The sequence below is a fragment of the Cervus elaphus genome, chromosome 30 (assembly GCF_910594005.1).
Source record: "Cervus elaphus chromosome 30, mCerEla1.1, whole genome shotgun sequence".
Classification (NCBI taxonomy): Eukaryota; Metazoa; Chordata; class Mammalia; order Artiodactyla; family Cervidae; genus Cervus; species Cervus elaphus.
This window is the reverse complement of record NC_057844.1, coordinates 46,901,570-46,927,647: the sequence shown is the minus strand read 5'-3', so window position 1 is coordinate 46,927,647 and position 26,078 is coordinate 46,901,570. Positions and strand designations below refer to the sequence as shown.

At 37.5% G+C, this 26,078-nt stretch overlaps 1 protein-coding gene and 1 non-coding gene across 3 annotated transcripts; both read left to right on the top strand.

Annotated features, from left to right (window-relative positions):
* The first annotated feature begins 71 nt into the window (after positions 1 to 71).
* On the top strand, positions 72 to 25,195 carry DIS3 (DIS3 homolog, exosome endoribonuclease and 3'-5' exoribonuclease). 2 transcript variants are annotated; one of them, XM_043891705.1, is made up of 22 exons: positions 287 to 423; positions 705 to 771; positions 1,024 to 1,181; positions 3,418 to 3,611; positions 4,024 to 4,097; positions 7,658 to 7,825; positions 8,578 to 8,742; positions 9,902 to 10,015; positions 10,139 to 10,276; positions 10,844 to 10,990; positions 11,369 to 11,485; positions 11,742 to 11,843; positions 12,873 to 12,937; positions 13,026 to 13,110; positions 15,971 to 16,098; positions 18,597 to 18,683; positions 21,001 to 21,157; positions 22,687 to 22,901; positions 23,007 to 23,175; positions 23,309 to 23,467; positions 24,172 to 24,294; positions 24,958 to 25,195. In XM_043891705.1, exons 3-22 carry the CDS (start codon positions 1,129 to 1,131, stop codon positions 25,039 to 25,041), a joined length of 2,544 nt encoding a protein of 847 aa, XP_043747640.1. In that variant the 5' UTR covers positions 287 to 423; positions 705 to 771; positions 1,024 to 1,128; the 3' UTR covers positions 25,042 to 25,195. The 2 variants fall into 2 exon arrangements, with proteins under 2 accessions (XP_043747639.1, XP_043747640.1); XM_043891704.1 differs by lacking the exon at positions 705 to 771 and having other exon boundaries at positions 72 to 423.
* Positions 5,624 to 5,695, top strand: TRNAY-AUA. Its single transcript has one exon. It is a non-coding gene; the product is annotated as a tRNA-Tyr (tRNA).
* Positions 25,196 to 26,078: the final 883 nt, after the last annotated feature.

The window sequence follows — 26,078 nt, the reverse complement described above, 5'->3', positions numbered from 1 at the left end:
GCCCAATCCTCACAGCCCTTAGAAGGCCAACCAACAGCAGGCTCGAAGTTTTTCCGCTAGAGAGGTTCACTAATATCCTGGAGGAGGAAGGAGCGAACTTCTGGTTAAAGTGTGGTTGTGCAGCAGGGCTCCGAGCTTGACACTTTCCGCCGGAAGAGCGCTATAGCGGGTCGGGATTCCGAGCAGGGAGGCGAGATGCTCAAGTCCAAGACTTTCTTGAAAAAGACGCGGGCGGGTGGCGTGATGAAGATTGTGCGCGAGCACTACCTGCGCGATGATATAGGCTGCGGTGCGTCGGGGTGCGCGGCGTGCGGCGGAGCGCACGAGGGGCCTGTCCTCGAGCTGCAACCCCTGGACCGGGCAAGTAGCCTCTGCCCGCAGCCACACTACTTGCTGCCGGACACCAACGTGCTGCTCCACCAGGTGCGCCGATAGGCGGGCGGAGCCGCGGGCACCGCTGTCCCACCAGGAGAAAGGGAGACAGGGACACTGAGACCCTAGGAGGAGCGTCTTGGGCAGCATTACGTACTCAGGGAGGGGCAACCCCACCGGGACCCATGCCTCCTGCCCCCAGGCCGAGGTTCTTATTCCTTGTACTGTTTTGTGTTTTTTTTTTCCCCCAATCTTTACTTTTTTGAGTTCTTGGAGTTATAAGAATTTTAGATACGTCAACTTTCTAACTCCTGCTGTCTCTTCTGCCTTAGATTTTAATGTCTGGAGGCCGGGGACCTGGGCTTCTGTGGCCTCCTGCCTGCGACCCCCAGGCAGCTTGTAAGTGCCTACGAACGAAAACCATGTGGGCCAGCGTATTTCTTTATTAATGATTAATTCTGCAAAGTTTTGTAGCTAGTTTGTTCACACTTTAATCGACCTGAAGGGTTTTCTGTTACAAAATAGCTCCTTAGTTTAATGTACAGGTAGTATTAAAAAAAAAAAAACAACCTGCAGTTTTAGGTTCAACAGAAGCAATTTATGAATGAACACGGGAAAAAATAACTATTTATTTATTTGTTTACTTAAAAGATTGATGTCCTTGAGGACCCTGCCATCAGGAATGTCATCGTGCTACAAACAGTTCTCCAAGAAGTGAGAAATAGGAGTGCTCCAGTATACAAACGAATCCGAGATATGACTAATAACCAGGAGAAGCATTTCTACACATTTACTAATGAGCATCATAGGTAGGGGGGAAATTACCTCAGTTATCAAGAAACTAGTACTAGCTAAATTGGGGGTTGAGAGTTCCTGGCTGTCATCTGTGACATTGTTGGAAGATACACTTTTAAGTTTCATACTTCTGGGAGTAATGTTTGATTCTTACACAGTTTACAGACCTTGCTAAGGTCACATAGGCATCGATTGGGTCAAAGCCAGAACCAAAGTCTCCTGGTTCCTAGAAAGTGATAGGTCCTTTAATTTCCACAATGTTTTCATTTTGAATTGGTTTTAGCATGAGTTGAGCAGTAGGATTTTTGGAAGATGAGATTTGCCTAGGTTTCTGATGTACCATGTTATATGAATAACCAACATAAGTTAATTAAATATAGGAGTTTGTGAAGGAGAACTTTAAAAATATAAAGCAGGTATATTCTTAATGGGCTCTTAAAAGTTACACTAATACCTTATAACTGATCACATTGATGACAGTAAGGTTAAGAAATACAATTCGTTTCAGATTCAAGATGTTTGTTTCAACTTATTGTGTGATCTTAGAAAATATGGTATTTATTACATTGGGCTTCCTGGGTGGCTCAGTGGTCAAGAATCCGCCTGCCAATGCAGGAGATGTGAGTTCCATCCGTGGGTTGGGAAGATGCCTTGGAGGAGTAAATGACAACCTGCTCCAGTATTTTGCCTGACAAATCCCATGGACAGAGGAACCTGGCAGGCTAGTCCATGGGGTTGCAAAGAGTCAGACACGACTGACGGATGGAGCATGCATTTCTTGTATTACATAAATAATTTATAATGAATCCAGTTTACTTTTATTAATCAGGATTTCTCAACGTTGCCATTATTGACCTATTGGACTGGGTAATTCTTTGTTATGGAAAGGCTATGTGAGGCACTGTAGGGTGATTAGCAGCATTCCTGGCCTATACTCACTATGCCAGTAGCAAATCCTCCCCTCACCCACCACCACCAATCCCATGAGCTGTAACAGCCCAGAATGTCTTCAGATGTTGTGAAATGTCCTCCAGCGGGGAGGATATCAGGGGCAATATCACCCCAGATATTGAGAACTGTTAGGTTAGACAGTGGATTGGATAATGAAATCCCATGGGCATATACAACCTTAAAAATATTTAATATCTCAAATTTCTCTTCCTTATTCTTATATCCCAGACTTAAATATTATTTATGTAAAGAATATCAGTTAAGCACTTGTAGAATTCTTGTTTCTGTTTTGTCTTTAAAATCCAAAAACAGGAACTTCACAGTTTTTTAGCACTCAGAGACTTAGTTTCTGTGGAGCATGACCATCAGATTTTTAATCCAAAGTTAACACTTTTCTTGGCTTAAGTGCAGCGAATAGAGCTTAGCAGTACTGGGGTTGACAGGAAGAATTAGGACACTCAGGCATGCTAAAACCAATTCAGAAATTTATGACCGTGTCCTTGATAATTCTAAAAACATTAACATGTGTTTAATTTATATTAAAGCAGGTTTATTTATATTAAGTATAAAACTCTAAAATTGAACCTCTAACCTTTAAGAAGTAGGTAGAAGTTATTGTGCTGAATTTTGTAATTGTTCTTAAATTTAGCTTTGAAGAACAGATTTAAAGAAATAAGTATACTGACATTTGATAGCTCAGAGTTGGTAGACTTAGAAGGAATATGCAGTCATATCTGGGTCTTGTCTTTCATTCTCTTGATGGCCCTTGTCATGTATTGTGAGTTTATCATGGATAATTGATAGGCATCATGTATTTAATTACTACATTAATCATATGATCACAAGTCATCTAATCATACAATTGGTAGCTTTTAGGAATTTCTGTTAATCTACAGTTTGAATGAAATCTTGTTATCAGACCTGTAAAATGTTAGTATAGTAGTATAGTTTTTTTTTTTCAACAAACTGTTACTTTTTTTTAATGTCCCAACCTATAGAATAAATTCTGATATTGAGTTTTTCTTTTGATGAGATGAATTTATTTTAGCCTTTTATTATTCCATTAATAATATGATTTTCTTCTTTCCAAGCAAACTGTTGTCTTAAAGATATCACTAGAAGGATCTTATTTATTTCCTCTGTGAGGTATAAATGTGAATACATTCAGGGGAAAAGATGTATGTTGACTTTTAAGTTCAGTGATCATTAAGCATATATGTCCAAAGACTTTTTACGTGTGCTTGATTCTGTTGATTTCCATCTCTTATCTTTCTCTTTTGCCCTTTTTATCACACTTAGAGAAACTTACGTAGAACAGGTACAGGGAGAAAATTCTAACGACAGGAATGATAGAGCCATCCGGGTAGCTGCAAAGTGGTACAATGAACATCTGAAGAAAATGCCGGCAGAGAATCAGCTGCAAGTTATCTTCATAACCAATGACAGGAAGAACAAAGAGAAAGCCGCAGAAGAAGGGATACCAGCATTCACTTGTAAGTCTCTATGTAACCGGACTGTTAGTTCATGTTTGCAAATACATGCAAAAATTATCATCAGGCCCATGGTCAGATGTTCATTTCACTATGTGGTATTTTCATGGTCCTATATAGCTTAATGTGATATTTTTGTATTTTTTTTTAAATTTTTCAATATTGCTGAGCCAAGTGAGTTGTGCCACCAGTGGCTGTTAATTTCCCTGTCAACGTTTGGAATGGGCTTAGCAATAAAAGTTCATAGACACACTTGATCCACTGCCTCTTGGGCTTGACCACCTCAACAGAGAGGTTCCCTCCCCTCCAAAAAATTGACATGTGTACTGTCACAAATAAGATAACCCATGTTCTTCTGAATTTAAGGGGGATAAACACATTTAAATTTATCAAGAACAAAAAACTTATTTTTCAGGTGAAGAATATATAAAAAGCCTAACTGCTAACCCCGAACTCATAGATCGTCTTGCTTGTTTGTCTGAAGAAGGGGTATGTTTGAGTTTGCTTTATTTTGTTTTTGAGAAGTGAAAGATTAACGTAGCCACTTTGGGATGTTAAGCTTATAATTACCAGATTTAGAAATTGGAATATCAGTGGGCAAGCTGGAATTGAAATAGGAGTTGGGTGATAAACAACACAAATGGCTGCAATAGGCTTTTGATCAAAATGGCGTCCCTAAAGTCTTGACTTCTACAATACCACTGTTCACTGATACATCCTCAGCAACCCAAGTAGGGCCTGGCACACGGTGGCACTATTTGTGTGATTAATCAGTGAAGAAGTTCATGGCTGGCTTGTGATAAGGAGTAGGTATTTGACAAAGAAACAAGTGGTGGGCCCTGGAGAGCGAGCATCCAGCTGTAGTGTTGATTCCATAGGAGGAGGGAGGGCTCATGAGAAGTAGAACAGGAAGGCAAGGGGCCAGATAGTGAGGACTCAGCCAGTTATCCTGTTAGTAATTTTTAAACTATCATATAAAGGTCTCCCTAAAGGGCTGCTACTAAGAGAAGTTGGCACATAGGATTCTGGGCTCCCTGCCTTATACTCTTAGGCTGAAAACATTAAAGGTTGATGAGAGTGTGGCTAGTAGGAATGGAGAACAATCAGAAACGTTACTTATTTGGAACACCACTCTAATCTCTATTATAAGATGATACATTGCATCTCAGCAAGATTAGAGGCAGAGGCAGGAGTAGAGGGTCACTGCAGTAGTGGATGTGAGAGGGAATCCTTAACCTTATTTCCTTGAATGTGAAGTGTGTTTGGCAATAACGATGTCATAGCATTGTTAGGGTCATATGGTGATAATGTTCAGTCGCTAAGTCGTGTCCAACTCTTTGCGACTCCATGGACTACAGCACCTCAGGCTCCTCTGTCCTTCACTATGTCCCGGAGTTTGCTCAGGTAATAGTAGTGTTAATAAAATTCTTATCTCAGTGCCTGGCACATAATTATGGTAAATGTAAATGGTAGATACTATTAGGTTTTATATAATAGTATATTATATGTGCATCCAATCTTTACCGCGTTTTTTTCTCTGCCTGTTTTCAACCAGCTACTTCACAAACCTAAATAGAAGTGAAAAAATAAAAGCTGGACTTTATTTTTAGAATACAGGCAGTAGGATTATCCTATCTAGTATATATGCACTAGTTGCATGCAGCTGTTTAAATTTAATTCAGTTTACAATTCAGTTTCCCAGTTGTGTTGTTCACCTTTCAAGTGTCCAAGAGCCCCTTGTGCCTAGTGACTGCCATGTTGGAGATCACAAGAACACTTCCTTTATCACAGAGTTGATTTGGATAGCACTAAGTGAAGTGGATAGGTCTAAATGAAGAAACAGGAAGTAATCCAACATTGGTAATTCACAGTATTTGACTATGTACTCTGATGGAGTAGAGTAAATGTAGGATACAGTGAAACTGCAGTCAGTTCTATTATAGTACCTGTGTGTGTTCCCCAAGGTCACTGTGCCATGTAAAATTTTATATAATGAAAACTACAGAGCTTGGGCTTCCCTGGTGGCTCAGATGGTAAAGCGTCTGCCTATAATGCAGGAGACCCAGGTTCGATCCCTGGGTTGGGAAGATCCCCTGGAGAAGAAAATGGCAACCCACTCCAGTACTCTTGCCTGGAAAATCCCATGGACTGAGGAGCCTGGTAGGCTACAGTCCATGGGGTCGCAAAGAGTCGGACACAACTGAGCAACTTCATTTTCACTTTCACTTTCACAGAACTTAAGGGAAAATGTGATTAGGGACACTTGCAGAAACTTCATGACGCAGTGGAAAGAGGATTATCTCAATTTGAACAGAAAGTTGTTACACCAGACGAAGATGGTGTGGCTAGTAAAACATGGTGATCTGAAGTAACCAGTAGGTGTTTGAGGCGTGTGTTTGTGTGTGTGAATGTTTTGTGGATTCAGCTTGGTTCAGCTGGATGCAGTTTTCTGCTCTCACCTGGTAGTTCTCTAATTTACCAATTGCATTGGAACACATTTGTGTTTTCAGAACAAGCATGATAGGAGAGCTAACCATACTTAGCCAAGGCATCCAACCCAGATTTGAAATGTCAAGGCTTCCTGATAAAATTGTATCTAAGTTGAGATGGGAAGGATGTTAAAGCAAGTTGCTTTGAGACAGAGACATTTTAGCTGTGTTGTATGTTAAAGGAGTTAATGACTAGGGGAAGAGCATTTCATGTGGAAGGAATAGAAGGTTAAAAGGCTCTGAGGTTAGAATAAGTTGGCAAGGTGGAGAAATCCCTAAAAGTGTGGATGGGATGATGTAAGCAAGGGAGAAAAATGTTAGGAATGAAGTCAGAAATGTAGGCAGGGATGAGATCATGTAAGGATGTAGTAAGTCATGGAAAAAAATTGAATTTTAGTCCATGAGCACTGGACAGCTATTGAGCAGAATAATATACCTATTTCTCTGTTCTAAGGAGAATAGGTTAGAAGCAGGGGCCTCCACTTAGATGGATATTTTAGTATCCCTGGGAGACAAGACAGAAAATCGGATCATGGTAGCAGAAGTTAAGATAGTGAGAAGTCAGATGTTGTGTGTATTTCGTTGATATAATAAATACTTTGTTGATTTTAGGATTTGGTCATAGATGGGGCCGTGAGGGTACAATTAGTTAATCAGTTAATTATTTTAATAGGTCATATCATTAATCTGTTTAATAGGTCATGTTCATGGTAGGTTTAATAGGTCCATATTTATTTTTAATGGGTCATGTTTATATGGTGGTGAGGATGTTATAGTACAGGGGGGAATTTGATTCCAGAGAGAGAAGAACAAAGGTCTTGAGGAGAGGAGAGGAAGTGGTGGATAGATGCTCATAGGTGAGCAGATTCAGCATGGAGAGATGAAGCGAGTCTCAGTTGATTGCTTCCGGTTCTCATTGTGGAGGTGGAGGTCCCTTATCTGAGAGTGAGGAAGGAAGACAAGGAACTTGGAGAGTTAAGCAGAAGAGAAGGTATAAAGTGATCTCCTTAGAAGATGGGAAATTTAGGAAGTAGAGAAGTCTAAAGGAGCCAAGCAGTTAGGTTGTTGGATGTTGGAGGTCTCAGAGGATCCTGGAAGATATTGGGGTGGATCTACAGCAGGTCCCAGCCTGCCTCTTGTCTGACTGCCTTAGCTGTTTAAAATAATCTAAGTAAAAATAGCTTTTCTTGTGCTTTCAGGAACCACAGTCTTCTCATACATTTGAGGTTTCCTATTACCCTTTATATACTCCTGCCCGCTCACTTGATCACATAGCTACACACCTTCATTCGGGGAGGCCTGGATGGGGTTGGAGGGGTACACAGAGTTTCTTCTTCGGTGGCTGATACCAAAATGTAATGAAATGGAAATGTTTGTGTATGTTGCCTTAAGAATAAAAAGCATTTTTTTTCTTACTGTGCTATGTTCTTTGAAATTCATGAGTTGTATCTACTGTAACATGGATGGTTGTTTTAAATACCTGATAGTGATAATAGGTGTATGTGGAGCATGCCAAAGACTCACATACTAACTATATCTCTTGGTTTGCTTATTTCACAGAATGAAATAGAAAGTGGAAAAACAATATTTTCAGAGCATCTTCCTTTAAGTAAGCTACAACAGGGCATCAAATCTGGCACATACCTTCAAGGGACATTTCGAGCCAGCAGGGAAAACTACTTAGAAGCTACAGTGTGGGTCCATGGCGATGACGAAGACAATAAAGAGGCAAGTGTGTACATAAATTCGTTTCACACTAAAATATTTTCTGTTCATTTTTTTCTTTCATAAGTGTTTCAGATTTTTGTACAAGAATTTAAATGTGCTTTATCCTCCTAGTTTGTGAGCTTGAAGTAAGTCATGTGAGAGGTCACAGATGATAGAATTAATCATTTTTTCAGAAAACTGCTTATTAAGGAAAAGAATTTTCTATTAACTCCTCTTAAGAGAATACAAATATAATTAATCAAAACCAAACCCCGCTATGGTGCCTCTATTTTCTGCATTATGATCTATTATGGGAAATACTATTTACCTAATGTATAATTGCTCCAGAGGGCTTCCCACACTTTAAAGCAAACAGCAGTCATTTTGGGGTGCTCACTATTTGCCAAGTACTTGTCTTAGTGCTTGGAATTCTGCATTTCATTTAATTTTCAACTCTGCTTATAAAAGTAGGCACTCTTTTGTTTTACCAATCAGGACCCTGAGATTTAGAGAGATTAAAAATTCTGGTATTAGTGTAAGAGTTATGTGGAACACATGAACACAACTCATATTTTCTGACATTGTTTTTTCTATTTGATATTGAAAAATTTAGAGGGCAGAGGAAAGGGACACTATGAAGGAAGAAAAAATATAAAGGAAGTGAAATGGAAACATACAGACATCAGAATATATCTCAACTTCTTGAGGGCAACCTTCCCATTATTATTTCCCTTTGAAAATATCTGGGCATGTGTTCTTTGCTATTCACACAGATAATCTTACAAGGACTTAAAAATTTAAACCGAGCTATTCATGAAGATATTGTGGTTGTGGAGCTTCTTCCCAGGCATCAATGGGTAGCTCCATCTTCTGTGGTTTTACAAGATGAAGGTCAAAATGAAGATGATATAGAGAAAGAAGAGGAGAGAGAACGCATTGTATGACCAAGCAGGTTTTATTTTTTGTCTGTGTAGCTTTGAATAATTTGTTAATGTATTAGCTTTGGAGAAAATTAAACAAGTTTCATGGCTTTCAGATTTATGGAATAAAACTACAGTCCTATAGGTTTAATGTATGTCATATACATAGTTGATTTCTTTTCCTCTAGCTTAGTCTTCTTTTAAATTAATGTCTTACTGTGCTCAAATAAACAGGTTGAAATACAAAATACAAAAAGACTTAACTTGAGTATGAAACTTGAACTCTGACATTCAGGTATATGATCTAGCTGAATTAGGTTTGAGTAAATAAAATTTTCTTTTTTCTTCTTTTACAGATTTAAAATTTTTTAAAATGTTTTTATGTAATGTTTATAATCCCCTCAACATAGTAGATGTACTTCTAGGCCCTTAAAAATAGGTCTGTTTAATAATTCCTTCTCTGTTACCATATTTATTATGAAGAAAATGCTTTCCGTTGTTTTTTATGACCTAAAGTCTACCTGATAGGTATTTTTCCATTTTAGAATTGTAAGAATGATACAAGTAGTTGGAATTCACAGAACATTAGTAGTTCTTCTCTCTATATGAATTATAATCACTACTTAAGTGTCTTACTATAACACTATCTTGACAAGGTCCAGGCCACAGGAGAGTATTAGAGGTGAAAATACCATAGGGTTCTTTTGCTATTTCTAGTAAGAACTATTATTTATTTGGGTTTATATTTTGAATAAGATAAGCATTTAAAGATACATCTCTTTTTTTAATACGAGTAAATAAGTACCACTCTGCTCATTGCTGGAAACTACTACTAAAATCCTATTAATTACCAGACCTGTGTATGAGCGTGTGTGCGTCTGTGTGTGTCAGTAAATCCTCACATTAAAACTGGAGAGTTGCGGTCTCACATGTTTATTCAGTTTTCTCTTTTTGATTTTTTTTTTTTTTTGTAGTGCTTTATTATGGAACTATTTTTGTGGTTTTGTTTGGCATGCTCTTGCCTAGAATCTTGAAACATCAAAATTCCATAGTTTTATGTCATAATTTACTGCCTGAAAAAGTATTAGTGTCTGTATTCTAATTCTGAAGGGAAATTGTCTCATTACCCTCACAGGACAGATAACTGAAAGTTTTTACTTTTATTTTTACATCTCAGCTTAAGACTGCTGTAAATGAAAAAATGTTAAAGCCTACAGGTAGAGTTGTTGGGATAATAAAAAGGAACTGGAGACCATATTGTGGCATGCTTTCCAAGTCTGATATTAAGGAGGTGAGTAAAGAGCATGTTGCTGTGTAATGGAAAATGATGTACATTGAATAGAATTTAGAGCCCTCACCTTGCCCCCATCCCCAGCCTTTTGTGTGTAAATTCTTTTTTCCTAATATTCTGTAGTCAAGAAGACATCTCTTTACTCCTGCTGATAAGAGAATCCCTAGAATTCGAATAGAAACCAGACAGGCCTCTACATTAGAAGGACGGAGAATTATTGTTGCTGTTGATGGTTGGCCAAGAAATTCCAGATATCCAAATGTAAGCTTGAATTAATAATTTTATGTTAGAATGTTTAACTAAAACTTTAGGAATAAAGTTGCTTCTTTTACTGAAAATAGAATCTGTCTTTATATAAAATGCATGCTGAAATTTAGGAGAATTAAGTAGTACATCCAATCTGAAAATTAATCCTAGGAAATTCCAATGTAAATCATTTGGTTAATTTTATTCAGACTTACTAACAAGTAATTTTTGGTGACACTGACTACAAAATTAGTGTTTGAGACCTAAGTAGATTCTAATAAACAAATTTTGAAGCTAAGATATTTGAAGCAACTTTTAAACTTAAGAGATAATAGGAACTAAACAGAGACCTTGTTATGTGAGAACTGAACTCTCAGAAGGTCTCCACCATAAATCACTTGAGAAGTCTTGTCATTTTTAGCTTTAATTTACCTAGTGGTCATTCTTAAGAATTGTGGAGAAAATTTAGAAATACTTAAGTGGTCATGGAAAATGTTCAACCATTTAGTGTGATAATACAAATTAATTTAATAAACAGAAAGCTGTAAAATGCACTGTTCTTACAATACTTTTTGGTTTTAGGGACACTTTGTAAAAAATTTAGGTGAAGTTGGAGACAAAGAGACTGAAACAGAAGTTTTGTTACTTGAGCATGATGTTCCCCATCAGGCTTTTTCACAGGCTGTTCTTAGCTTTCTACCAAAGATGCCCTGGAGCATCACTGAGAAGGTACGTTGAAAAGAATTCTGTGACTATGAATTACTGTATCTGACCTACTAGTTTTATTTGATTTCTGTATGTGTCTTTTAAAAACCATGTAGAAACCTTATTCCCCTCCTCCCTTGCATTTAGTTTGCTACAGAATGCTCAGGTTATCATGAAAATCATTTACTTTACTAAAAGACAGAGTTTTCTAGGGGACAGACACTGGGTGATATCACATTTTCCAAAGGCAAGGGGTTCACAAATTATAAATCATGAAGTGTTGTTATCACTGAGAAATAAAGCCACTTTTATTTATTATAATTATTGTTGATTTTATAGAGCTGTGTTACATCTGTACCATCAAAATTGTTTTTTATTTTTCAATAATATGGCATTTTTTAGGACATGAAAAACCGAGAAGACCTGAGACATCTGTGTGTGTGTAGTGTGGACCCCCCAGGATGTACTGATATAGATGATGCTCTCCATTGTAGAGAACTTGAAAATGGAAATTTGGAGGTATTTGTAATTACGATGACATTCTATTCAAAAATAGTTCTGGTCTTGAATTAATTTTCTTTTTACCCATTGTAGAATTATTCATGAGTTATTCATGTCAGGTAGAGTCTTGTAGCTGCAGAGACTCATGGCCATGAAAAAGCTGAAATGGTAACTGTGACTGACGTCTTTTTTCCTTTTAGCTGAATTTCTTCTCATTAGAATTCCTTTAGTACTACCCAGTTAAGCATGTTGACATCTTTTTTATCTTTTTAAGGTTGGTGTTCATATTGCTGATGTTAGCCATTTTATTAGGCCAGGAAATGCTTTGGATCAAGAGTCAGCTAGAAGGGGAACAACTGTATATCTTTGTGAAAAGGTAAATGTGGTAAATTTAAAGTGGAATTTTGATACATCTTTTCTATTGTCTGTTTTATTCTTAATAAAGTCATCTGAGGTGTTTGCTGAGGAAGGGAGAGCCTCAGTATTTAATGAAATATAAGTAATCACTTTGTTAATTGTGTAGTTTGTCATAATCATGGGCACTTTTGGATTCCGAAACAGTGGAATAGTATATGAATTAGCTAAAAGACATACATAGAATAAGGCGACCTTAAATCAGTGAAAATATTGCAGTGGTTTTTGTTACTTAGCCAAATAACAAGTAGATGTAGTTGATATAAGTTGTTGTGAAGTGTTAACTTGTCTTTGATCTGTTCTGTCACAATTACTATTTCTTCTTCATTAAGTGTGCTCCCAGAAACTTAGAGAAAAATTGTGAGAGTAGAATTCCATAAGAATTCATTGTTTCTCTTTTTTAAGGATGTTGAAAACACCATGGAGTTGGTGTGAAGCATTGGAGGAAGGTCCCGTTGTAGAGTTATTAGGGCTTGTGTCTGTTATCTAGTACAAACATTTTGTACAGAGCAGAGATTTCAGACGTTCAGGGCTCAGCTAGGTGGGTAGTGTAGAGAACTTACCACTGACATGAAATCCAGTTTTCTGTCATTGCTTTTTTTTTAAGTCACTCAGTCGTTGTCCCACTCTTTGCAACCCCATGGGCTATACAGTCCGTGGAATTATCTAGGCCAGAATACTGGAGTGGGTAGCCTTTCCCTTCTCCAGGGGATCTTCCCAACCCAGGAATTGAACCAGGGTCTCCTGCATTGTAGGCGGATTCTTTACCAACTGAGCTATCAGGGAAGCCCGCTGCTTCCCTCTTATGAAAACTGTATGTAGCTACTTCTCTAGAAATAGACTTTTTTTTACATTTAACCTTGTCTCAATTCTATTTACAAAGGGCTTCCCCCCACCCCGCCCCGAACATCAATGTTATTTGAGAATAGAACCTCAAGTAAATGTATGGCTATAGCTCAATAATCTGCTACTCTTATTTTATCTGTTTCAGAGGATTGACATGGTTCCAGAGTTGCTTAGCTCTAACTTATGTTCCCTGAGATCTAACGTTGACAGGTATTTATGCACGCTTCTTCATAAAAACATAGTATTTACTACTTTAACTGATTCCCTTTAATGAATACTGTCTTACTTTTCTCCATAGGTTGGCATTTTCATGTATTTGGGAAATGAATCACAATGCTGAAATCTTAAAAACGAGGTTTACCAAAAGTGTCATTAATTCTAAGGTTGGTTTCATGTTTAATATTTCATGTTGCACATCTTTTTTACTTTTAACAATGGTCTAGATTGTCCTGAAAAAGTTAGGCTTGTTAATAAGAAGTTCTTCCCCAGTGTTGCCACAAAATCTTGTTGTTTTCAGTTATCTGCTTAATTTTTGATGTTATCTAGAAATGAGTTTCAGAGAAGGCAATGGCAGCCCACTGCAGTGTTCTTGCCTAGAGAATCCCAGGGACGGGGGAGCCTGGTGGGCTGCCGTCTGTGGGGTCGCACAGAGTCCGACACGACTGAAGCGACTTAGCAGCAGCAGCAGAGATGAGTTGATGTGGCAATTTTTCTGTCTTCAAAAACTTAGAAAGCCTGTATGCTTAGGTGACCAAGTAGATTCTTTTAGCCCTAATGTAGGAACTCCAGTATTTGAAGTTATCCCAATTTATAACTGGTTAGTATTTTAAAAGATGGTGTGTAAACCATCTTCTTGCTCCTCACATTTTTTCACTGAAATGATATAAGCCACAGTTGAATTCTAGTAGAACTAGTCTGAAATTGATGGTCAAACAGAATGGAGCCAGATTACATTTCTCACTCCTTTCCTTCTTTTGTACCTTTCATCCAATTTCCTTATGTTCTCATTTTGCTCTGAATCTTCCTCTGATGTCTGCGAAACCCTCTTTTTTTTTTTTCCCTCTGATACAAAATTTAAATTTTATTTTATTTTCTTAGTTCCTGGTTAATTTTATTTATTTATTTATTTATTTTTAAATTTTTTATTGTAGTGGTTTTTGCCATACATTGACATGAATCAGCCATGGATTTACATGTGTTCCCCATCCCGATCCCCCCTCCCGCCTCCCTCCCCATCCCATCCCTCTGGGTCTTCCCAGTGCACCAGCCCTAAGTACTTGTCTCATGCATCCAACCTGGGCTGGTGATCTGTTTCACCCTTGATAGTATACTTGTTTCAATGTTGTTCTCTCAGAACATCCCACGCTCGCCTTCTCCCAGAGTCTAAAAGTCTGTTCTGTACATCTGTGTCTCTTTTTCTGTTTTGCATATAAGGTTATCATTACCATCTTTTTAAATTCCATATATATGCGTTAGTATACTGTATTGGTATACTTTATCTTTCTGGCTTACTTCACTCTGTAGAATGAGCTCCAGTTTCATCCATCTCATTAGAACCAACTCAAATGAATTCTTTTTAATGGCTGAGTAATAGTCCATGGTGTATATGTACCACAGCTTCCTTATCCATTTGTCTGTTGATGGGCATCTAGGTTGCTTCCATGTCCTGGCTATTATAAACAGTGCTCCGGTGAACATTGGGGTGCACGTGTCTCTTTCAGATGTGGTTTCCTTGGTGTGTATGCCCAGAAGTGGGATTGCTGGGTCATATGGCAGTTCTATTTCCAGTTTTTTAAGGAATCTCCACACTGTTCTCCATAGTGGCTGTACTAGTTTGCATTCCCACCAACAGTGTAAGAGGGTTCCCTTTTCTCCACACCCTCTCCAGCATTTATTGCTTGTAGACTTTTGGATAGCAGCCATCCTGACTGGTGTGTAATGGTACCTCATTGAGGTTTTGATTTGCATTTATCTGATAATGAGTGATGCTGAGCATCTTTTCATGTGTTTGTTAGCCATATGTATGTCTCCTTTGGAGAAATGTCTATTTAGTTCTTTGGCCCATTTTTTGATTGGGTCATTTATTTTTCTGGAATTGAGCTGCAGGAGTTGCTTGTGTATTTTTGAGGTTAATCCTTTGTCTGTTTCTTCATTTGCTATTATTTTCTCCCATTCTGAAGGCTGTCTTTTCACCTTGCTTATAGTTTCCTTTGTTGTGCAAAAGCTTTTAAGTTTCATTAGGTCCCATTTGTTTATTTTTGCTTTTATTTCCAATATTCTGGGAGGTGGAAACCCTCTTTTCCCAGTGATCTATTTTCTAAGTTTACCTGCTTTTTCTCTCCTTTAAACACCATTCTTTTCTGATTAGCTAGTGGTTGGAAATAAAGCTTAGTGTGAAACTGACAAGGAGTCATGTGTGAATGATTTAAATTTTCCTAGATCTGTATTTTTAAATAAGGTGAGTTTATAATTCTTCCAAAGTTGGTTAGTGTAGCAAAATTTTATATGAAAAAAACTTAGTAAACATGTAACATAAAACATTTTTAGACAAGGAACACTTAGCTCCTAGTGGATAAGTTGGTTCTCCCAAGAATCTGTCCCGATCTGTATCACCTAACTCTTTTTTACTATTCCTGATTTTTACTCATAAAACTATTTAAAAAAAAAGGCTAAAAAACAGCATTTTTCCATGAGGAGGGAAATAAAGGAGCAGAGCAGAAAGCTGTTTATTTGGATTGTAACTGGAAATTAATCTTTTCTACTATGACTTTCGAGTTTGTGGATTAAATATTTAATTTGGGGTATTTAGTAGATTTCCTACAAAACATGATGTCTGGACTTGTACAGTTTTATTATTTGCTGTGTGTAAGGAAGTACTGGTCATCTGGAAATGATTTCACTTTACAGTCGTTATCAAAGAATAATCTAACCTTCCTTTTATCTTATTTTAATTTTTCCTAAGTATTTATGAATTAAAAGAGCAATGAAAGAAATGAGCGTTTAACAGTTCTACCATTTTATTTTGTTTTAATGTAAGTTTGCTTATGTTGTGTAATGCATCAGATAAAAGTTAATGAACCAGAAATCATTGGTGTGGAATATAAATATTATAACTAGGAATCTCTTTTGTTATTGATTTTAGGTTTTCTGAAATCATGGATATTTTATAGTGGAAACATAAACTTTCAAAAGTAAACCAGATTTTTATAAGCATTTGTATTAATATATAGTTTCTTTTTTTAGGCTTCCCTTACATATGCTGAAGCTCAGATGAGAATTGATTCAGCAGCCATGAACGATAATATTACTACTAGTCTCCGTGGACTAAATAAACTAGCTAAAATTTTGAAAAAAAGAAGAATTGAAAAAGGGTACATTTCAAAAATACTAAGATTTATTTTAATTCACCTATCCTGCTGTTACGATAACTTGTGAATTCTTTATGAAGTGTTTATCATGGACAATGATGAATTATTTAATAGGCTGAGTAGGGACTCTTAAGTAGGTATATTCTGTTTCTTCTAGCTATCTTTTTAAATATTAGCAACTTGATTCTGGACTGAAGTTTGTTTAGGAGTTCTGTTATGTTGCAGACCTTGATATGTCTGAGTTAAAGATCTTGAAGAAATTGTAGGAAGGGAAGATCTTCTTGAGACTTTTCTATGACTTGTTCCTGATTTTAATTAGCAATGAATTTCAAGACTGAACATTGTTTTTCAGATGTTTCAATAAAGACAAATGAAGTCCTTCTTGCACTTAGAGTTGGAAGAGATTTTTAGAGCATGTTTAATCCAACACCTTCAGTTTTTAAATGATTAGGGGTTACATTGAAGCAGTCTTACGAAATATCTGATCACTAGTGGCAGATTCACTTCTTTTAGCTGTTATATATCATTGCATTTGCCTGACTGCAAAGGAATTTTAAGGAATATCCACGTACCCAAATCTGTTGAAGTAGTCAGAAGAAATTTGATTCTTGACATCATCAACTGTCAGAGTAAAGCCTTGAGCCTTTCATATGTTGGTCTCTGGATGCCCATGCCCATCCACAATGGAGTCACAGTGGTTACTGAAAGTGGTTTTGTTGGGTAGTGCAAACTCTAGATCTCTGCTGTTTTCATAAGATGTGCCTATTAAAGCTAAAATTCAAGAAGATTAAAAAAATTCAGTTCCTGAGTCACACTAGCCATATTCCAAGTGCTCAGGAGCCACATGTAGGCTGATGGCTACCATATTGGATAGGGTGGATTGAGGCCATTTTCATCCCTGCAGGACGTTCCATTGGACAGTGGTGTTCTAGGTGTTTATGCTGAGCCACCCCTACCTAACTCTACTCATATTTCAGTTTCCTGGGAATTTTCTTATGATCCTAAATACTAAACTTGAAGCTGATTTGAAAAGAAATTGAAAGGATAATTTGGATGAAGTAAAACCCAGTGAAAACTTTATTGCTCAAATTTGTCATTAAGATGTAAATAAGATGACTATAATTAGATTTCTTTTGTAATGCAAAACAACACATTTTTCATCATATTCATTTATTGAAAGTTTATAGTATGCCAGGTATCAGAAGAAAGTTTGTTGTAAAAGCAAAGTGAATAAAACCAATTAATACTATTTTGGCAGTTTTAAAGTAAGAGATGTAGATTTGTATCTATGTAGATTGTGATTAGGACAGAAAAGCTATTTATTTAATTTGAAAAACACTGTGTACTTCTAGTTTTGAAAGTAGATACTCATATACTGGTAAAACCTATCATTGAGTCTTCTCAGTCTTAGGGTGAATAGAGAAAGCAATCAGTTAAAAAGAATGGTTACCTTTCACCTTCTTAAAGGATACGTTTTGTCTTAAATTATATCTGTCATATGTCTATCTTAAAGGATAAGCATTATGTTTTAAATGTTCTGTGAAGAAATAATGATCAAAATATGGTCAGTATACCTTGCTCTTTAGGTCAAGCTGTATTAATTAACACATTAATTGTAGTGTAGAACCTTGTTGTATTTCTCGAGTTATTTGTCATGAAAAGAAAGGCATATTTGTCAGATTCCCTCTCTAGTATTCCTTCTATAGTTCTTGCAGTAAAGGTGAGTCGGGGAAAAAAGGACTTGGAATCCCACTTGCCCCAACTCATCTTTTCCCCTTCTTTGTAATTGTCCAAAGTTACCCCGCCTCAATGAAATTCTTAGGTTTTGGTTGATTTGGAGCTGACCGGATGCAGATAGGTTCATGGTGTGTAGAAACACATTTTGCTTGCCTTGTGGGAATTTACTTTTCAAAGAAGAACTTGCCAAATCTTTAATTGAGCTGTGCATGTAAAGCACTTAGCCTGGTGTGTTATCTGACACGTAGTACTGGGATACCAGTAGCCATCAGTATCTGTAACGTGAGTTGTGGTTTATCAGTCTTCTCATTAACTGGTTGAGTGTATGTGGAAGATACTTTTGAACTGAGGATCTTTTGGTGTTACTCATTTGACCAGGGCAGCTTCCCTTTTGCCTTTTTCCACCATCGGTCACCCTAATACATTGTCTCCTGTAGTAAATAAAATACAATTGATTGCATTCTTTATTTATGAAACTGATCAAACCCTCTCATTTTGGGTACAGAAGACATTCTTTATCCTGAGAAACATAAGGACTCATTTTGTTACATTGTTGTTGTCCAGCCTTTTAAAATGGATTTTAGAAGTGTAAACTATTAGGCCATCTGTGAAAATATAAAGGAACATGAAAGTTAGCAGGTGGTCATAAAGCTTCCAAAAGAGAAACTGTCAACACTTGCTTTAATCATTTCTGTTTTAAGAGTCACTTCCAGAGTCTATCTATTACTGCTCACAGAACTGATTCACCTCCTTATTTTATTTAGGGCTTTGACTCTTTCTTCTCCAGAAGTTCGATTCCACATGGACAGTGAAACTCATGATCCTATAGATCTGCAGACCAAGGAACTCAGGTATGTAATTTTTTTGATGGGTAGTTGGTAAGATTTTTATTTTAATATAATATCTTTCATGCATTGGAGAAGAAAATGATAACCCACTTCCAGGGTTCTTGCCTGGAGAATCCCAGGGACGGGGGCGCCTGGTGGGCTGCCGTCTATGGGGTCACACAGAGTCGGACACAACTGAAGAGATTTAGCAGCAGCAGCAACTAGTGTATATATTAATAAAACGTTTGTACTCCCAAATATCTGTTTTAGTGGAGTTATGATTTCTGTAGAGAAAAATAAACATGATTTTAGTTTCTAGTCTCATATAAAACTCAAATACCTTATTTGTATTATAGAAGAAAACTTGCCAGCTTCATTTGTCTTAACGTGTGGTGTATTAGAACTTGACTAGTAATAGTTACGGTAAGTAAAAGAGGATTGCCCTCCTTAATTTCTTAAGTATTTAATAGAGAATATATTGTGATAGGACAGACCTAGGCCAAAACCCTGGAATGTGAAGTCACACTGCCTCAATTTGGATCCCATTTCTGCCAATGACTCCAGACAAATTATTTGACCTCTTTACACCTCGATTTATTTGTAAGTAAAATAGAATTGGTAGTGGTACAAACTCATAGGGTGTTGTGAAGAACAGTCAGAGGTTAATTCTTGTTATTGTTTTATTGATTTGGGTTAAGGTTTAGGAGGCAAGGGCTTGCCTGGTGGCTCAAATGGTAAAGAATCTGCCTGCAATGCAGGAGACCTGGGTTCGGTCCCTGAGGCAAGGCTGATTTTGATTAAGTCAGAGTTGGGCCTCTTTCTATACCTATTATATAAGGTGATTCTGAAATTAAGCATGCGTTTACATTTTTCTAGCGGATGACCAGGGATTAAAAATGGGATTATACTCAAGTTTGTTAGTTAGGACCAGGGTGTGCTTTACAGCTTTAGAGCTACAATTTAAAAACACCTTTGGGTGAACTATGCAAATAAGTCTAATGTTAGTAGGAACATCCACTACCAAGGGCTCTTTTGAGGAAAATCTTGAATCTTGTTTTACCAAAGTAGAATATCACCCATTTCTTCTTACCAAGAATAAAAACCACATTTCTAAGAGATTGTCCCCATAGTTTTAAAGACATGTTTGGAGGTCTTCCTAATTAAAAAAAAAAACAATTAATATACTTCAGGGGTCTTGTCAAGAAGTTATGTTGTTAAAGAAGGAAACATGAGTGACAGATTAATAATGCATGTTCAGTATCTTGGGAGAAAGCCTATTAAACAGAACACAGGGACTTACCTGGTGATCTAGTGGTTAAGAATCTGCCTGCCAGTTCCGGGGGCATGGGTTCGATCCCTGGTCTGGGAAGAAGATTCCACATGCCTTGGAGCAACTAAGCCCATGTTCCACAACTGCTGAGCCTGTGCTTTAGAGCCTGCAGGCCACAACTGCTGAAGCCTGCCCACCCTAGAGCCCATACTCTGCAATAAGAGAAGACACCACAACGAGGAGCTTGTGCACCACAACAAAGAATAACCGCCACTCATTGCAGCTAGAGAAAACCTGCTCACAGCAATGAGGACCCAGTGTGACCAAACACATAAATAAAATTATTACAAAAACAACAGATCACAAATCATTTACTGTGTTTGATGAAAAACAGTATCAAATTGGTTGAGTTTTGAAGTCAGGTCATAATGGGCCCAGATCCTGTTACACTAGTAAGTCTGACCTTTAGCGAGAGATTAATGTTACACATCTTTAGTTTTCTCATCTACAAAATAGGACTAATACCTATATTCATCATGCGCACATACTACAATGTAAACAGCACTTATAGCACAATGCCTGGGACATAATAAGCACCCAAAATAACTATTTTAAATATCTTGTGATTTGGGGGATTTATTGGTGAACGTTTCCATTTTTTTTTAAGCCAATATTGATATGACCTAAATAGCTCTTAATTCTTAGAAAACTGTATTTCTGTAGATACAGAATTAAATAAAAATCTCTTTGGACTCAGTGTAAAGAGGTGAAAATACTTACGATTTAGATTTTACATGTTACTAGAGTTAGTAAAGCTTCTGTTTTTTAATGCCACTTGTAAAATATCCTTTAGCATAAGATTTACTCATGCAGTAGGTGAATTGTAAGAGATTTGTTAGCATAGTAACTGAGAAATGAAAGGGATGTTTAGTTCTTAAAACTACGCATGTGTATACACACATGAATGTTTGCATAGGAATTTTCATTATCTCATTGACAGAAAAAATAACTTGTGAATGATATATAGAAGTCTCATTCTTTTTCCTTATTTAATGTCTTTTCATTTGGCAGAGAAACAAATTCCATGGTGGAAGAATTTATGTTACTTGCCAATATCTCTGTTGCAAAAAAAATTCATGAAGAGTTTTCTGAGCATGCTCTGCTTCGAAAACATCCTGCTCCTCCTCCATCAAATTACGAAATTCTTGTTAAGGCAGCTAAATCCAAGGTATGGTTCCATAGCTAGAAACATCATCTGTATTCATGTTGTGATGTAGTGTTTGCACTGAATAATCTATAGTCACATTTCCATAAAAATTTTGCTGTTTCTTGATGCAAAAATGTGCCAGTAATTCTTTTCATTAAAGAAATCATCTAACTTGGGTATGGTCATCTCTTCACACATTGAAATCATTTGCCCTATACTAAAGCCAGATGTTCCAAACTATGTTATTTATAATATCCTGAACATAGTAAACTTTTCCATCTCTCTGTGCTTTTACGCATTTTCTTCATGCCTGTGTTACTTCATGTCTCCTCTGAACTGCCGACCTCTTAAGACTTAGTTATTTTTTTTCCTCTTTATCTTCAACTCACTTCAGTCCTCTTTATTTCACATCCCTAAGAAAGGAGTCCATTTTTGCAAACATAAAAAAAAGGAAAAACATAGAAAGGGGAACCCATTTCCTCAGCCCCTTATACCCCCTGCCTCTGGTTAGTAGACTTTTATTTAGACATGATTACCCCCGCTTTTGGGGTGACTATGGCTTACATTGGTTTTCTTTGGGTCACTTACTCAGGCCACATCTTTCCTGTCCGGAAGAGAGGGAAGAAGGGGTGTTGGATCTCAGAGCATTATTCTAACAGGAGGATGCTGGTTTCTCATTTTTCAGACCTTTATGGTGGGCCGGCTCCTATTGTATCCATTAGAACAGTATCAGCTTCTCTCCTCCAAGGCTTACTCTGTAAATTGGAGAATTTTCTCTTATTGTCCTGTTTCTTTGTGTGACCTGGGTAGAGGAAGAAGTTTATGTATTTTTGCCTCATCTCACAAAGTAGAATAGGCAGTTAACTGCTGTATCATCATGTTGAGCTGTAGTCACCAATGCCTCTGGCCTTCACTTCTACACTGAATGGAGGAAAACGGTCTGTAGAGAAAATCCCAACATGTGGAAACGGAACCAGATCTGCTTTGATGTTTTTCTACCCCAGCAAAGATTAGGCAAGTACAGCTGGACTTGGAGAGGTAGCACTGCTGCTCCCACTATTCTCTCCCCCTTGAAACTTCTTGAGAATGTTGGTACTTCAGTACCTTCAAATGAATTCAGAAAAATTTAAGGTTTGATGCTACACAAAACCACTATGACTTTTACTAAATTTATTTTCAGTTCTCCTAGGTAAGGATAAGAGGCATAAACACTTATCACCTGGTCAGAAGACACCATACTTTTTCAGCCTGATAAGTTATGTTTTGAAGACATGGCTGGTACTGATTTTAAAATGTTTAATTTGATCCTTTTCCCCTATTCTTTGGGCTTCCCTGGTGGCTCATATGGTAAAGAATCTGCCTGCAATGCAGGAGACCAGGTGTGATCCCTGGGTCAGAAAGATCCTATGGAGAAGGGAATGACTACCCACTCCAGCATTCTTGCTGGAGAATTCCATGGACAGAGGAACCTGGCAGGCTATAGTCCATGGGGTCCCAAAGACTTGGACACAACTGAGCAACTAACACTTTTCCCTGTTCTTTATTCACAGAATTTGGAAATTAAAACTGATACAGCCAAGGCTTTAGCTGACTCTTTGGACCGGGCAGATTCACCTATTTTCCCTTATCTAAACACGCTGTTAAGAATATTAGCAACTCGCTGTATGATGCAAGCTGTTTACTTCTGCTCTGGAATGGACAATGATTTTCATCACTATGGCTTAGCATCCCCAATATACACACATTTTACTTCACCCATCCGAAGGTACTTTTTCTCCTTAACAAATGAGAGATAGAAAATATTTTGAACTGTAAAAGGATATTTAAATGCTAATATGGCATGATTCTTATTTTTTCTTTATGTGTCTAGATATGCAGACATCATTGTTCATCGGTTGTTGGCTGTGGCTATCGGAGCTGACTGTACTTATCCAGAGTTGACCGACAAACACAAGCTTGCAGATTTATGTAAAAATCTCAATTTCCGGCACAAAATGGCTCAGTATGCTCAGCGTGCATCTGTGGCTTTTCATACCCAGGTATTTGCCTTCTGTCACTAATGTTAGCAGAAATGAAGTTTTGTTCACTTTTAATTTGACTGCAGAATTTTTTTTTTCTTAACTTCAAAATACTTTAAGGTAATCTTTAATAAGGTTGTCTGCTCTTTTACAGTTATTTTTCAAAAGCAAAGGAATAGTAAGTGAAGAAGCTTATATTCTGTTTGTAAGAAAGAATGCTATTGTGGTATTAATTCCAAAGTATGGTTTAGAAGGTACAGTGTTTTTTGAAGAAAAGGACAAACCAAAGCCACGGCTTATATATGATGATGAGGTACAGTATTTCTGATGGTTTTATTTTGGGGTTTTTCTTTTGGTGGGAGTGGGGAACACTGTCTTCAGTAGGTTGCAAGTGGTACTCTAACTGGTAAAATTATTTTTGTACCCTACAGAATTTTATGCCTACTAAGCTTAGTGTTTTACTCACAACTTTTCACCTCAGTATATGTTCTCCTATACAAAAGTTATTAATTTCTTTCTACCCTATAAAGTTTTCCCTTCTAAGGAAAACTTGAATTATGCTTTGTTCCTGGTGGACAAATGGATTAAAGTAAAGGCATAAATGTCTGTTGATAGCCCCAAGAAGGGAATTTTTTCATCCAGTTCCCAGTGTGTTTTACCTGACACACTCCCTACTTCCCTGACTTTAGTAGAAGTACAAAACAAATTCTGACCAATTACCTGTGTGCCCCTGTACAAGACCAACAATTTGCTAATTAAAGGGTTGAGAATCCTGCAATTGATGAATAATATATTGGAACCACAGAGTGAAAGGGAGAAGTGTGCACATAAATAGGTCATTTGTATGTGAGGGTGTTAGATTAGAGGTTTTGGTTATGTTAAACACTGAGGTGCTTATTAAATATTGAAGTTATTTTTAAACTTAAACTTTTAATTTGGAAGATAAATTATAAAGAATTAGAACCAAGCCTCAAGTGGAAGAAAGCAATTAAAAATAGTAAAATGTGTTTTGTTTAGATACCATCACTTAAAATAGAAGATACAGTATTTCATGTATTTGATAAAGTTAAAGTGAAAATCATGTTAGACTCATCTAATCTTCAGCATCAGAAAATCCGAATGTCCCTGGTAGAACCACAGGTAAGACCAGACTTACACTGTTCATGTTGTGGTGGAATAAACAGTACATATTTTGTGAAATGAGTGATACAGTCCTGAGGTATTTCTGTTTAGTTATAGAATCTTAAAAGTTGTGTGCAGGACAGGTATCTACAGAGGAAATCCTGTTTTCTCACTGATTACCCTAGGCTGCGGGAACCCAGGCACCTGGGCTGCTTCTGAGTTCCTTGGTTCCACAAATGGAATCCTGAGATCTGCCTAGTTCTTCTTCATTTTTACGTTTTGAAATCTGCACTTTTGAAAAGCAGTTTAAAGTGTGATTCACCCTAAGACATTGGATCTTAACCTTGGTTCTGCCCCCACCACACCTGCGGCCTGTAAGGCTGACAGCGGCTCTCAGTAGGAGAACCTGAATGTCTTACGGCTAAACACACTCTTCCCAAGTGACAGGCTTCTGTCTGTTGAGATCATGTCTGCTGTTAACATTCTGAACCACTATTCCTTTGCGTGTGATATACATACATACGTACATTGTGTGGAAAACCTACTGTTTCCCCTTCCCTCCACCATCCCTCCATCTTTTTGAACCTCAAAGTGTCAGTGAAGAAGAGGAAGATTAGATTGAGGTTTCTTCCTTATGTTACGCTTTTACTCACCTGTTCTTCCCATTTTGCATTACTTTAGATACCAGGAATAAGCGTTTCTGCTGATGCTTCAAACATGGACATTAATGAACCAGAGAGAAAGAAGAAGAAGCTTCAAAAATAGCTACAGTCAACAACAACAAAAAAACTTCAAGGATTGGTTTCCTTTAAAACAAAAAGAATCTTGAGAGAACACTTGTAAACCTAAGAAGTGTCTGATACAGTTTGTTACTTCTAAGTACATTTTAATAATTTTTAAAATTTGCATTTTTATTGAACTGTTGACTGTGTCTGTCCCATCATACTGCTTCCTTTCAGGATTAAAGAACTATTTATGCAGAAAAACTCAATTGAATAACCATCACTTATATAGTGGCAGGATAGCAACTGAGGGATCTGTGAAGATCTCTGAAAGGGAGGACTCACTTGCTCACTGAAGAGGAGATGAGTCTTGCATAATTTGATTATTTACTATTGACAGAAAAAAACTAATTTTCCTATGGAGAAAATATAACATTTTTAGAAGCAAGGAACAATCTAAGTCTTGAAAGCTGTCACTGTATTAGATGGCAATTTTTAGATTTCAAGACAGTGAAGTCAAGAGCTGTCAGGGAATTCAGCCTGTAATTTCCTCTGCCATCTTTAATTTACCTCATGTTAGGGCGTCCCAGGTGGCATAGTAGTAAAGAATCTGCCTGCCAATGCAGGAGACTCAAAGAGACATGCGTTCAGTCCCCGGGTTGGGAAGATCCCCTTGAGGAGGAAATGGCAACCCACTCCAGTATTCTTGCCTGGGAAGTCCCATGGACAGAGGAGCCTGGTGGGCTACAGTCAGTGCGGTGGGGAGTGGTGGGGGAAGGGTCACGATGAGTCGAACATGAGCAACTTGCACATGATGGCCACAACTTACATAGTGTTCCTCTACTATTAAAAACCTCCTGCATTTTATTAGTGGTCCCTAAACAGATGTGCTTTTGAACTGTGATGTTGGAGAAGACTCCTGAGAGTCCCTTGGACTGCAAGGAGATCCAACCAGTCCATCCTAAAGGAGATCAGTCCTGGGTGTTCATTGGAAGGACTGATGCTGAAGCTTGAACTCCAGTACTTTGGCCACCTGATGCGAAGAGTTGACTCATTGGAAAAGACCCTGATGCTGGGAGG